This window comes from Lepus europaeus, chromosome 19 (assembly GCF_033115175.1).
Source record: "Lepus europaeus isolate LE1 chromosome 19, mLepTim1.pri, whole genome shotgun sequence".
NCBI lineage: Eukaryota > Metazoa > Chordata > Mammalia > Lagomorpha > Leporidae > Lepus > Lepus europaeus.
The window spans coordinates 44,128,881-44,141,890 of record NC_084845.1 but is presented as its reverse complement, the minus strand read 5'-3'; the positions used below and the strand labels follow the sequence as shown (position 1 = coordinate 44,141,890).

Here is a 13,010-nt window from a genome sequence, read left to right as displayed (position 1 = left end):
TGGGGGCGGAGGGGAGCCCAGCTGAGAAACCTGGGGCTCAAACCAGAGAAAGCACACTTGTCTGGCAGGGCTGGGCTGTGAGGGGAAGGGGCGGGGCCTTCCAAGTGGGGCCACGCCCCTCAGGAGTTACCCTAGGCCTGGCTGGTGCGGGGCGTGAGGGGATGGGGAGGGGGAGGAGCCAGGGCGGAAGGAGCGCCCCCCCACCCCCTCGAGCCGTCTCCGTGCAGCCTCTTACCGATGACGATGAAGGCCACGGCGATGGCGTAGGCCAGCAGGTAGCCGCGCACCGGCTCGTTGTTCTTGCCGTAGCCCTTGCCGAAGAAGCCGATCAGCGGGTACAGCTGGTCCTGGCACAGGCACTGGGGGCACGGACGCACGCTCACCCCGGCAGCCAGCCGCTGGCCGCGGTGCTGCCCCTCCCGCCCCGCCCCGGGATCCCCGGGCTGCCGTGGCCTCCGCAGGGCGCGCACCCCATCTGGCTCCTTATTTCTGCTTCCGTGAGATCCCTGCTCTCCCCACAGTCCGAGGGAGACGGAACGGGGACAAACAAGAGGGGTGAACCGCATGGGGGGAACCTTGACAAGAGCAGACGGGCTGCAGGAGGCAGTCACAGGACACCTCCGAGGATTCCCACTGTCCCCGGGGACCCACCACCCCCGCGCAGCCCCTCCGCGGGCCCCACCTGGAAGACCTTGGCTGCGGAGACGAGGCAGGCCAGGGCAGAGGAGAGGGTGGCCCCGAAGATGCCGGCCGTGATCAGGGGTGCAAAGCCGGACACCATGCTCATGGTCTGCAGGGACGGGGTTCAGGGGCACACACGGTGGGGGGCTGAGCTGGCAGCGCCGGGTCCTGGAGCCCTCATCTGAGCTCAGACCCTCGCCTGGGCTTGCCAGCGCCCACCCCCAGACAGGGGCAAGGTGCAGGAGCCGCACCTGCGCTCGGACCCGCTCTCCCGCAAGCCTGGGGCCCAGCCTCCCAGCAACATCCGCACAGGCCCGGCCCGAGGCCCTGTACCTGGTAGTAGTTGATGAGGCCGTAGTGGCAGCTGTGGCGCTGGGCACACTCAGTGAAGTTCCAGCCATAGCCGCAAGCCAGGCCCTCACAGGCACCCAAGCCAGGGGTCACCGTGTCGTTCAGGTTCCCAGATGCATCGCGTACCACGCAGGCGCCTGAGGGGAGGGGGGGGGGTAGGGAGGACTCCCTTCTGTGTCCTCCCCCCCTACCCCCCACCGGGCAGCGCCAGCCACCTCCTCCGAGGGCAAGGCCCTGCGGGAGGCTCAGCTCCCCTCATCTTGAGACAGCGAGGCTGATACGAGCCCCGAGCCCCGCTCCGTTCTGTTGTCAGCCCAGCTTACAGAGGCACAGGGACCCGCCCAAGGTCGCAGCGTCCTTAGAGACCTGGGCCTCCAGACCTGAGTGGAGGGAGCCGGGCCAAGTTTCTCAGCCATCCTGGAACAGTGCGCCTCCAAGGGTGGTCCCTGGAGCACGTGTACCTGGCAGGCTCAGTGCAGAGCGGGCACTAGCCACCGTGCAGTCTCTGAGTCCCCACTTTGAGGGCAGTGACAATGCCTGGGTTGAACGTGATAAGGGCTGGGGAGGACTGGGCAGAGGTAAGGCAGTGGCTAGCATCGTCATCCTCATACCCCTCAACATTATCATTGTCATCATCACCACCATCACCATCATCACCACCATTCCTGTGGTGGAGCTGTGATCTGTTTGGCAAGATCGTCCCGTCTCTGAATCTGGAAACTCAAGGTTTGAAGGACCAGAGAAGCCTGGTCTGGCTCCCCACTCCCCCCAACCACAAACTGCCCTCCCTCCATGGAGACGCTCAGGCCGTGGCCAAGGTGACCGAGAGGCTCAGAGCTCCACGTGCGGGGCTCGCCATGTCCTGCCAGCCAGCTCTCCCTGGGGGAGTCAAACCTTCCCCTCTTGGCTCCAGCCAGTGGCCAGAGCCCCTTGGACACTGCAAAGGGGGGAGGGGCTGGTTCCAGTCTCTCCTTGAGCGGTGCGGCTGGCTACTCACCGATGGTGGCCGAGATGGCCAGGTAGGAGATTGTGGTCCAGAAGATGGCCATGAGTGTCCCCTTGGGGATGGCCACAGCAGGGTCCTGTGGAGCGAAGGATGGAGGGAGAGTGGCCACCGGGCAGCCTCTGGGATTCCTTCCAGACTCCCGCCCTTTGTAGAAGCTGAGGGGGGGAGACAGTGCTCCTGACCTTGGCCCCTCAGAGCTCCCTCCAGGACGATGAGGGAAGACATAGAAGAGGACAGACACAAGATCACACGGCCAAGACCCCATCTGGAGCCCAAGGCGGGGGAGAACATCCCACGCCCCACACCTGGCCGCTGCGGGCACTTGGAGGCTGGGGACAAGATGGCAGGGTGCGGGGCCAGCCTGCTTGACGGCAGCTCCAGGTGGCCCTCTGGGCCGAGCTCCCAGCCCCAGCCCCCATCTGTAAGTGGGGTGACACAAAACAACTGCCATGGATGTCGGGGCCAGGAGTTGATCCAGGCTGCTGGACCCAGACCCAGCTCACCGCCAGCCCGCACGACGTGGGAAACGTTAGCTCTCAGCGATCTGTCTGTCCCACAACAGCACACACACAGGAGCGGAGGACAAGCCTCCACCTCCGCCCTTCCACTCCACGAGGGGACGCTGCCGCTTTCCTAACCGGAATACAAACCTTCACGCACACACGCCACGTGGTCCCCTCCCCTGGGCTCTTTCTCAAATGTCATCTCCCCACTTGGCTGGTGGGGAGACTGAGGCAGCACGCCGTGAGGAGGACCTGGCTCTTGTCCTGACCCCAACCAGGTCCACAGCCCCCGGGCTCCGGGCCTTGACCCTGGTATAGCCACACAGGCTGGGATTTTTACAGCAAGTTCAAGACCCGATCCCCTCCCCCGGCACAGACCCCAAACTGGAATGGAAGGCCAAGCCTTCCATGGAACTCGGTCTGTAAACAGCCCCAGCTTTCCCCAGGCTGTTCGGCCCACGGCCCTGTCAGCTGGTGGAACCACAGATTAGAGACAGGGTCAAGAGTGGGGCCGCCAGGGGAGGCGCCATGGAGGGCAGGCCAGAGAGAGGTGGGGCAGGGACACCCGGCTGGAGGGGGGCTGGAGTCTCAGGGCCCTGAGGTCTGCCAGGGTCTCTGCTTTGGGGGCCCTGCAGCCATGACTCTGCCAGCCTTGCCCGGTGTGCCATGATGGCTTCACTGGGTTGTGCTCACGGAGTCCCTGGCCCCAAGACCAACAGACCAGGCCAGCCTCCTACCCCTCCCCCAGTGGGTTGAAGAGGACTCGCATTGGCTCAGACGCTCCAAATGGACCTTAGTTGGAAATAGGGTCTCTGCAGATGTCATTAGCGATGATGGCATCAGGGTGGGCCCTTAGAGGTAACAACGGGTGTCCTTATGGGAACCAGGACTCCCGGAGAGACACAGAGGGAAGAAGGCCACAGGACAGAGGGCCAGACTTCAGCCAAGGACGCCACAATGGGGAGCCACCGGAAGCTGCCTCCTCCCCAGCCCTGCCGACACCGCAGGCTTGTGGGCTCCAGGGCTGTGAAGAAGGAACTTCTGCTGTTTAAGTCACCAGTCAGTGGAGATTTCTGACAGCGGCCACAGGAACCAGAAACACCAGCCCTCAACCTCCATCCTGACACCCACACCTTGGTCTGGCTCTCAGAGTCCGGCTCACACAGCAGGTGTATCGCGGTCCACATGCCAGCCCTTCTCTTCCTAGCTGTGTGCCCTGAGAGAAGCCTCTTAATGTCTCTGAGCCTGTCTCCCCATCTGTGCCAGCAGTAAGCGCCCATTAGCAGGAGTTAATGGGGGCTGGACGAGGGCCCTGCACATGGACACAGTTGGATGACAAAGTGGCTATGCTGCAGCTGAGGGCTCTTGGTTGTGGAAACCGGCCCAGGGCTGGCCTCTGAGCCTCTCTGAGCTTGGCTTGCTTCTCTGTGTTATGTAAACATGACCACGATCACAACAAACTCAGCACTTCTGGTGGGCCGGGCACTGTTCTAAGTACTTTACGTGAACTGAGCTCCTTGAATCCCCACCAGCACCCTGCACAGCCTGGGCTGTATTGCCCCATTTTACAGATGGAGCACCTGAGGCCCAGGGTCTGGAAGTGAGGGCTCCACGACTGGGAGCCGCTCCGCTGCCGAGGACATGGCTCCACTGGACGGGCCAAGGACCACGTCCAAGAACCAAGGTCCCAGGCCTGCGTGTGCCTAGGACAGAGCAAAAGTGCCCGCCTCACCCAGCTCTGAGACGGCTGCCTGGCCCTGGTGCCTGCACGCTGGGCCCATTGGCAGCGGAGGAGGCTTGAGGAAGCATTGGATTCCCGGGCGTCGCTCTCGCCTGGGGCTCAGAGGGGAGCTGGGGTGTCTGAGCACAGCCCCAGCCCCTTCAGGGACCCCGGGGGCAGCCACACCAGGCCTCTGCTGGCCCCTCCCTGGGGACATCTGGAATGGACCAACTCTCCAGTCCCCAGGCCAGACAGAGCCAGGCCAGCATCAGAACAGCGTCCCATGCACAATTCTCCATTCATGTAAGACAAGGCGCAAGAAGCTCCTTCCGAAGGGGCCTGGAGGTCGGGGGTGGGGGGTCGGCTGTGATTCCCAGCCCAGTCCTGGGTTCCTTGCCCCTCCCCTAACTCCCTGATTCTCCCACCTGTCAAAGCCCAGCTCCAGCCCCAGCTCCACCTAAGGTCTCCACGGAGCCTCTGCGGCCACCAGTCTGTCCTCCTCCCCTGGTGTAGCACTGCTCAGTCCCCAATCAGGGTCAGAGCCCCTAGTGCGTCACACGCTAAGCCAGGCACAGGGGCTTAGAGCTAGAAGGACGTCCAGTGGCTCTGGGGTGGTGTCTGGAGGCGGAACACCACGTCTGGAGGGAAAGAAGCGAGCGTGGAGAGTCCCGAGCACAGCACAGGGACCGGGCAGCACATGCTAAGCGTGGCTCCAGGGGTCCCTGGAAGGGCGGACTGGAGCCTGCCACCGTGGAGGCGGTGAGAGCCCCAGGAGAGCTGGGCATGACAGAGCTGAGCTCTGGAAAGGCCCAGCTGGGCCAGTCTCCCCCGGAGGCTGAGAGTCCCAGCACTGGGGGGAGGACTAGCCCAGTGCAGGGTGCCCCTCGAGCCTGGGGCTTGCCCGGCGTTAGTCAGTGGGCTTGGGGCACCTGGGTTTGGATCGCATTGCATTGGGCTGAATTGGACTGGACTGGAGTCTGGAAGCTCTGCCCCGGTCCCAGTGCCTAGCTCAGGGCCCAGCCAGATCCTGCAAGGACAGGGAGCCAAATTCTGCTCATGGGACACAGGAGAGGGCGGGGACTCTGCTCACCTTGAGGTCCCCAGAGATGTTGGCCCCAGCCAGGATGCCCGTGGCCGAGGGGAAGAAGATGGAGAACATTCCAAAGAAGCTGCCATCGACACCCCGCCAATCGGGAACCAAGTTCTGGACGAAAATGTCCCCTGGAACAGCAAGGCCTGAGTCGGGGCCCCTGGAGGCCAGGCCTTCCCCACCCCCCCAGCTGCTCCCCGGCAGTCCCCGGCCGGGGCAGTGCGGGGTCCCACCCTCCGAGGTGCACGCAGTCTGTCCCTCTCCCAGAGCCACGGCCACCTACCCCGGTAGCTAAAGAAGCCTTTGGAGGCCTTGTCCTCCGAGGGGGGGATCAGCGTCCCCACCAAGTAGTTGGTGAAGGAGACCATGATGACCAGGAAGAAGAGCACCTGGGCCTGCGTGGGAAGACCCCAGGGTCAGACTCACGCCTCCTCTCCGGGAGTCCCCCTCCCCCACTCCCACCCCATGGAAGAGCTGGCACTGGCCCCTCGTTCTGTGAATTCACTCACTCACTCTTGCATTCATTCAACACCCATGAAGGCAGCTGGCTCATTCAAGGATCAACAGATACAGAAGTAAACCAAGGCCTTTTAGAGATTTATTTCAGAGTTAGAGAGAGAGAGAGAGAGAGAGAGATCTTCCATCTGCTGATTCACTCCCCAAATGGCCAGAACAGTCAGGGCCAGGTCAGGCTGAAGCCAGGAGCCAGGAACTCAATCCTGGCCTCCCAGGTGGGTGGCAAGGGCCCAAGTACACGTGCCATCTTCTACTGCTTTCCCAGGTGCAGTAGCAGGAAGCTGGCCTGAAAGTGGAGCAGCTGGGACTCAGATGGCGCTCTGGCTTAACCCACTGTGCCACAGAGCTGGCCCCAGTACCGAACTTCTGCCTTCAGGCTGGAAACACGGCTCAAAGAAAGTTTGCACTTCCCAGGCTCCCTTGCAGCTAAGCGTGGCTGTGAGCTCGAGCTCAGTTCAGTGGACGCGAGCCAGAGGGACCTGTGAAACTTCCACGGCCTTCCACTCCACCTTCCTGTGGACATGGCAGTGGTAGCCTTCGTGGGCCAGGTGGAGAAGGACCACACCCCGGGATGGAGGGGCCACGGGATGGGGGGTTGGAAGGGCGTCTGGGTACCCAACCCCCGGAGCCCACTGCTCAGGCAGACCCTGCACCTGGACTGCTGGGTGCGAGAGAAACGAAGCTCTGCTGCCTAAGGCGCCATTCCACAGGGTCCCCTTGTCACAGCAGCAGGACCTTGGGCCTGGCTGGCTCACGTAAGCTTCTCCCCGCGAGCCCCCTCCTCCTTGCCCCCTACCTTGGATTCCCACTCCATGCCGGCCAGGGAGATGGCGAGCAGCACGGTGACGGTGACCACGCCAATGATACGGATGTCATTAATGGGGTCCACGATGGGTGTGCCGTACTCCTGGTGGGAAAACAGACCAGGCTGGGTGCCCCCTGGGAGCTGGGTGCCCTCTGGGAGCCCCCGCCCCTGCAAACCCCACCCTCGGAACACCTAGGGTCTGGGGTGCCCTCTGGCAGGAAACCGCACACCCCAGCGCCTTCCCCACTTTCGGGTCCCCCCGTAGAGCTGCTGCACAGGCCCGGGCCCTGGCCCTAAAGGCCATGTGCAGCCCTGAAGGGGCTTGTGGGACCTGGCTTTATTTGATGAGATTGTCACTGTCATTCACAGAAATCAGAAGTCCCTGATGCAAGGGCTCAGGCAGGAGGGCCCTACACAGATGGAGCAGAAAGGACAGGGTGGGCTGCCCAGGCTCGCTCTGCCCGGGGCCCAGCCCCCACCTCACCTGGAGCAGGTCCCGCACAGTCTCTGCGAAGCCCACTGTGTGCATGGCCACGCCCACAGCATTGGCGAAGGAGAAAATGAGGCCGATGGAGCCCCCCAGCTCAGGGCCCAAACTCCGGGAGATGAGGAAGTAGGTGCCACCTGCCAGGGCCAGAGCCATGAGAGCAGGGGGCTCGGCTGGAGGCAGTGGGCTTGGGGCAGGGAGAGGCTGAGGATCGGGAGGTAATCGAAGCCCCTGAGGTGTGGAAGGTGGCCGGGGCCCTCACTCAGAGCCACAGGAGCAGCCAGGGTGTCCCATGGGGCAGGGGGTGGTCCAGAGACCCAGTCCCAGGGTGAACCAGGGGAGCCTACAGGAGGAACACACTGGAGGGCAGGGCCTACCTGACTTGACCTTGCCGTTGGTGGAGATGGCCGAGATGGACAGGCCGGTGATGGACGTCACCAGGACCGAGAGCAGGATGATGACCCAGGTCAGCACTGTGAGGGATAGGACGCGAGCACCCCCGGCCTCAGCTGAGGGGCCACTGAGGGGCCACACGAGGGGCCAGAGTCTGCCTGCTAATTCACCATACGCTGGAAGCCATTTCCCTTCCCCGGGCCTCGTTTTTCTCATCTGAAAAATGGGTCTCTGTCTAGGCGCTCAGGAGCCAGCAGGTAAAGGATTGGGGATGGGGTTGGAAAGGAAAGTGCGCTCCTTTTGTAATCCAGAATGAAGTAATAGTGCCCGCTGAGCACCCCGGGTTCCAAACGCTGAGCTGTGCTCGCCTGCACCCTGGAAACCCAACCATGGTGGCGCCTCTTATCGCCTCCATCTTCCTGATGAGAAATCCAAGGCCCAGAGAGGTTAGGAAACATGCCCCAGGGCAGACAGCATCGTACAGAGCTGGCGTCTGAACCCGTGTCTGGCCAGAGCACCGCTTCCTGCCTCACGAAATTGGCTCCAAGAAGCAAAGTGGCTTTCTTGGGGCAACACGCCCAGCGCCTGACCGCCGTCTGCGAGGCCTGAGGTCGCACCAGGGAGGAGTGGGCCTGGCCTGTGGTCTGCAGTCCCACTTCAGGCCTGTTCCTGTGGGGTCTCGGGGGGCGGGGAACCGGGACTCAGTGTGCCTCCCCGGCCCCTGCCCTGCCCCAGGCGGGGCACTCACCAATGCCCGCCTGGGCCGTGATCCAGGGCAGCCGCAGGTAGAGGATCACGCCCCAGATGTTGAGCATGCACCGGATCTGCGGGGACAGGGGCGTCAGAGGCCACCCATAGATCGACAAAGCCCCATCCCTGGGCAGGGCACAGCGGTGGGCACCACAGCCTAAGGGACACCTTTGCTTTGTGGTATCTCTGTCTGCAGGCCCTGATCTCTGGCTCTGTGGGGGCAGGGGAGTGAGGGGTGCCCAGGGACCCACTTGGACCCTCACACCCTTCAAGTCCAGGGGTTGGTGCAAGTGAGATCACTGCTCAGCTCTTCCAAGCCCAGGGTCCAGCCCCAGCCGTGACCCCAGTGAGTGGCCAGCTGTTGGCCCGGGGCCCGGCATTTAGAGGGAGCTCAGCTGAGCTGGTGCCCCACATACAAGCAGAAATCGGAGCTCCGGTGGCTGGAACCTCCGTGTCCAGATTTAAGGCCAAGCTGGAGGCAGAGGGAGGGGCTGCTATGGTCTTCGGCCCCAGGAAGTGGAGGTGGGGGTTGGAGGGACAGGCGTGTGGGTATCTCCAAGGCACTCCCTGGGATGCTAAATGGACCATGCCAGGCCCTGGCCAACAGAGGCCAGGCAGGAGAGCCACACTCTGCCTGCGGGCCCTGGGTGTGGGGGCAGGGCTCATGGTTCAGACAGAGACACCCAGCCAGGCACAGCCAGAGCAGGCCCTGGGCCACCTGCTCCAGGGCAGCACTGGAGGTTTCTTCCACATCCCATGTGGTCCCCTCCGTAAGCTCCCACCACGGCTCCCAAAGCCAAGGCCACTTGACGCTGCCATCCGGGCACTTGCTGGTGCTCTTCCCTGCAGCAAACCCTTCCATCCCCTCCATCAGGAAGAGAAAACACCACTTGCAGATTTTGGTGTTTCGTGCTGCCCCCTGGTGTCTGTGGAGAGAAGCACAGTTTCCTGGACTGTGCCTCTATTAGCTCATGGAATGCTCCTTTCACAGGAAACTGAGGCACACAGAGGTTAAGTCACTTTCCCAAGGCCACACGACGAGTGAGTGGCCAAGCAGACATCTGCCCTGGGCTGGGTCTCAGGTTAAGGGATAAAATTGAGGGTCAGGAAGTACAAAGCAGAGAAAATCTGAGGTTGCTGGGCAGAAGGGGAAACTGAGGGCCGTGTGGGACAGTGACCCTGCCCTGGGCAGCTTGCCAGAGTGGGAGCTGAGTGCAGGGCCCCCCCCACCCTCCCGTGCCCCACTCACCATCACCCCCTTGACCCAGCCGAAGCGCACCGGCTCCCCAGGCTTCTGGCCGCCTGTGCCCGCCTCGTCCTCCACCAGCCCGTCGGTCATCTCGTGGCTGGGCCGGCTGTCCAGGGCCAGCACGTGCAGGGGGCTGCCTTCCTGTGGGAGCCCGGCCGGGGACCACGAGTCAGCCAGGCAGGCAGGCAGGGCTGCGCGGCCAGCCGGGGATCCGCATCCAGCCCCTGCCTGCGTCACCGCGCACCACAGACCGCAGCCCTGGACTCCTCGCCTCACTAGCTAGGGAGTTGCATGGGGATTTTATTTTTATTTTTTTAAAGGCTTATTTATTTATTTGAAAGTCAGAATTGGGGGAGGGGGGAGATGGAGGGGGAGAGAGAGAGAGAGAAATATGTTCCATCTGTTGGTTTGCTCCCCACATGGACCACAATGGCCAGGGCTGGGCCAGCCTGAAGCCAAGAGCCTGGAACTCCATCAGGGCTTTTACACGGCTCACTAGGCTAATGCTCTGCCTGCGGCGCCAGCACCCTGGGTTCTAGTCCCGGCTGGGGCGCCGGATTCTGTCCCAGTTGCTCCTCTTCCAGTCCAGCTCTCTGCTGTGGCCCGGAAGTGCAGTGGAGGATGGCCCAAGTGCTTGGGCCCTGCACCCACATGGGAGACCAGGAGAAGCACCTGGCTCCTGATGTGCCGGCTGTAGCGGCCACTTGAGGGGTGAACCAATGGAAAAAGGAGGACCTTTCTCTCTGTTTCTCTCTCTCACTGTCTAACTCTGCCTGTAAAAAAAAAAAAAAAAAAAAAAAAAAGCTCCACATTGGCAAGGGATGAGATGCCATGGGAACAGGGGTCCGGCTGTCCCCTGGACCCCAGAGCAGTGGCCTTGGCACTGACCAGGCAGCTGCGGTCTGAGACAGGGGTTTGGGGTAGGGTGAGTACCAGCCTGGAGAAGCGAAGCAGCTTGTTCAAGGCCACACAGGGGGTCCCTGGCAAGGCCCCTGCTCTGGGGCATTTGGGCGTCGCTGGGTTTGTGTGCGGAGTGCCTGCAGCCCTCCCCGGGGGTTTTCTCCCTGGCACCCCCATCTCAGCAGCCCTGGATGGCCTTGTGGGGGCCACAGTGAAGGTTTGCTCTTGGATTGGGGGGAGTCATGTGCCTTTTCTGTGTCTCAGCCCCAAGAACGATGGTACCCAGTTGTCAGGTGGGAAAACCGAGGCGGGACACAGGCGATGAGTCTAGCTCCCAGCTCTCCACCTTTCAGGCAGCAACCTCCCAGGCAGCAAACTCAGAGAGCCCACACCCCGGGGTGGACCTCACGGCCCCCTTGTCTCCGGCCCCATCACAGTGTGCACCTCTGTGCGCATGCCTCCACTGGCAGGCAGCTCATCACCTCTCCCAGCAGCCTGTGCTCCCTGTGGGCTGCCAGTCCCTGGGCGGCAAACACTGCAGCACCGGCCCAGAGCCCCACGGCTCCTGCTCCCACTTCTCCCTGGGAGCAGCTCGCCCATGGGGAAGCGCCTTGTCCACCTCCATGGTGGTGCAGAGAGGCCGGGGAGCTGGGTGGAGGTCGCACGGCAGGGAGGTGGGTGGTGCTCACCTTGAGGAAGGAGTGCAGGTCGGCCAAGGTGGGCCGGAGCTTTCGGGGCTCCCCGGGCAGGGTGCTGTTGGCATAGTGCTCATAGGCGGGCACCACGTCGATGGTGTTGTAGCCAAAGGTGCGCATGTAGAGGCTGCTGCCCAGGGTCACGTGGCTGGCGTGGCTGCCATCGTAGGCGGCCGAGGGCGGGGGCTCGTCGCCCACCAGCAACGTGCTGATGGTGAAGCGCCCACTGCACAGAGCCGGGTCCCCGGGGGTCTCCGACGAAGGCAGCTCTGCCATGGTGGCTCTGGGTGTCAAGGGAGGGGGCCAGGGCCGGCCAGGACGCCCGGGGTGGCTTTATAGGCTGGGCCCGCAGCAGGGAGGTTGGCCCAAACCGCCCATGGCTGGTGAGCAGGGTCCCCAGATAGGCTGGGGGGGAGAGCACGTGCCTGCTGCTGCCCTGCCCACCAGCGGATCATTGAGAGAGAGATGGGGGGGAGGGAGGGGGGAGTAGGATGGAGGGAGGGAGGGGAGGAGGGGTGAGAGGAGAGAGAGAGAGAGAGAGAGAGAGAGAGAGAACCTGGGTCCCAAGACAGGCTTTTCCCTGTCCCAGAGGAGCCCCTTCTGAGTGATCCCCAGCCGGGAGCGGTCAGCAGGGAGGGCCCCAAGGAAGGTGAAGGGGGACACTAGAGATGTCTGGTGGCCTGAGGACCTCCCGGGGTCCCCACCCTGAGCAGGGTCCCCCCGCATGCCTCAGTTGCTTACTTAGAAGTTCTGAACACGTCGGTGTAAAGTGAGTCTCTCCCCCACCTCCCAGTGTCTCCCGCTGTCTCCTGGAGACGGCTCAGTGCCCGCAAGCCGCCCCATCCAGAGCTCAGCTGCTCCTGGCTGTGACCCGTGGCCACCACGGGCTGGCAAGTCCCTGGAGCTGTGGCAGGGCAAGTAGCCATGGCCCTGGGCTCTGCCTGCAGGGCTGCAGGGTCCTAGACCCAGGGTCCCGGCTCTCCCCTCCCCAGCAGCTCGCACAGAGGGCGGTCCCACCCCGCGCCGGGCCAGTGCCCACTTGCCAGTGCCCTGCGGCGCTGCCGTGGGTGCACAGGGGCAGGGGAAGCGGCACCCCAGCTGCCCTAGGCCCCCAGGCCGCTGCAGGGAGCAGTGGTTGAGGGTCAAGTGTGGGGCATGAAAGCCCGGACGGAGGGTCTGGGGGATGAGCGAGTGAGTGGGCGGCCGCTCGGTGCATCCCTTCAGTGAAGGCCACACACACAGCACACACAGCACACACGCCAGACACATGCCGGACACGCCACACATACACCACACACGTACACATACCAGACACATCACACAGCACACACACCACACACACACACACAACACACCACATACCACACACACACATACACATTACACACCACACACACACCACACATACACACACCACACACATACACACATCAGACACGCCACACACACCACACACACATTACACACACATCACATACACATACACACACATACACACACAAACCACACACACATTACACACACATCACACACCCATACACACACCCCACACCACACCCCACACACACCACAGCCACATTACACACACATTACACACACATCACACACACATACACACACACACTGCTGCGAGGGCTCTCAGCCTCGGGCCCCATGGCGATGGCTTCATCCGGCCACCTCTCCCCCAAGGGCAGCCATGGAGGACACCGGATGTGAGGGGGCCACCCCAGCCCCAGCGCGCCCCTGGCTGTCTGAAGCGGCCAGTCTCCGCCTAAGCCCACGTCTCCCACCGCCCGGTCCTGCCTCTTCCCTGCTGCCCACAGGCGCCGACCCCAAGGGGCTCCCTAAGGCACATCGGGCCCTC

The 13,010-nt window shown here is 63.0% G+C and overlaps 1 protein-coding gene across 2 annotated transcripts in view; it reads right to left on the bottom strand.

The window, feature by feature from the left end:
• SLC12A3 (solute carrier family 12 member 3) overlaps positions 1-11,422 on the bottom strand; it is a 33,902-nt gene extending 22,480 nt beyond the window's left edge. For both annotated transcript variants that reach the window (XM_062176489.1, XM_062176490.1), the window contains exons 1-12: positions 11,141-11,422; positions 9,552-9,692; positions 8,301-8,376; positions 7,537-7,632; positions 7,157-7,296; positions 6,664-6,774; positions 5,635-5,746; positions 5,352-5,482; positions 2,030-2,114; positions 1,015-1,169; positions 683-790; positions 236-359 (exon numbers count right to left, since the gene is read on the bottom strand). In XM_062176489.1, the coding sequence (XP_062032473.1) occupies positions 236-359; positions 683-790; positions 1,015-1,169; positions 2,030-2,114; positions 5,352-5,482; positions 5,635-5,746; positions 6,664-6,774; positions 7,157-7,296; positions 7,537-7,632; positions 8,301-8,376; positions 9,552-9,692; positions 11,141-11,422 (1,561 nt within the window). The remainder of the gene's footprint in view (positions 1-235; positions 360-682; positions 791-1,014; positions 1,170-2,029; positions 2,115-5,351; positions 5,483-5,634; positions 5,747-6,663; positions 6,775-7,156; positions 7,297-7,536; positions 7,633-8,300; positions 8,377-9,551; positions 9,693-11,140) is intronic.
• Between the last annotated feature and the right edge of the window lie 1,588 nt (positions 11,423-13,010).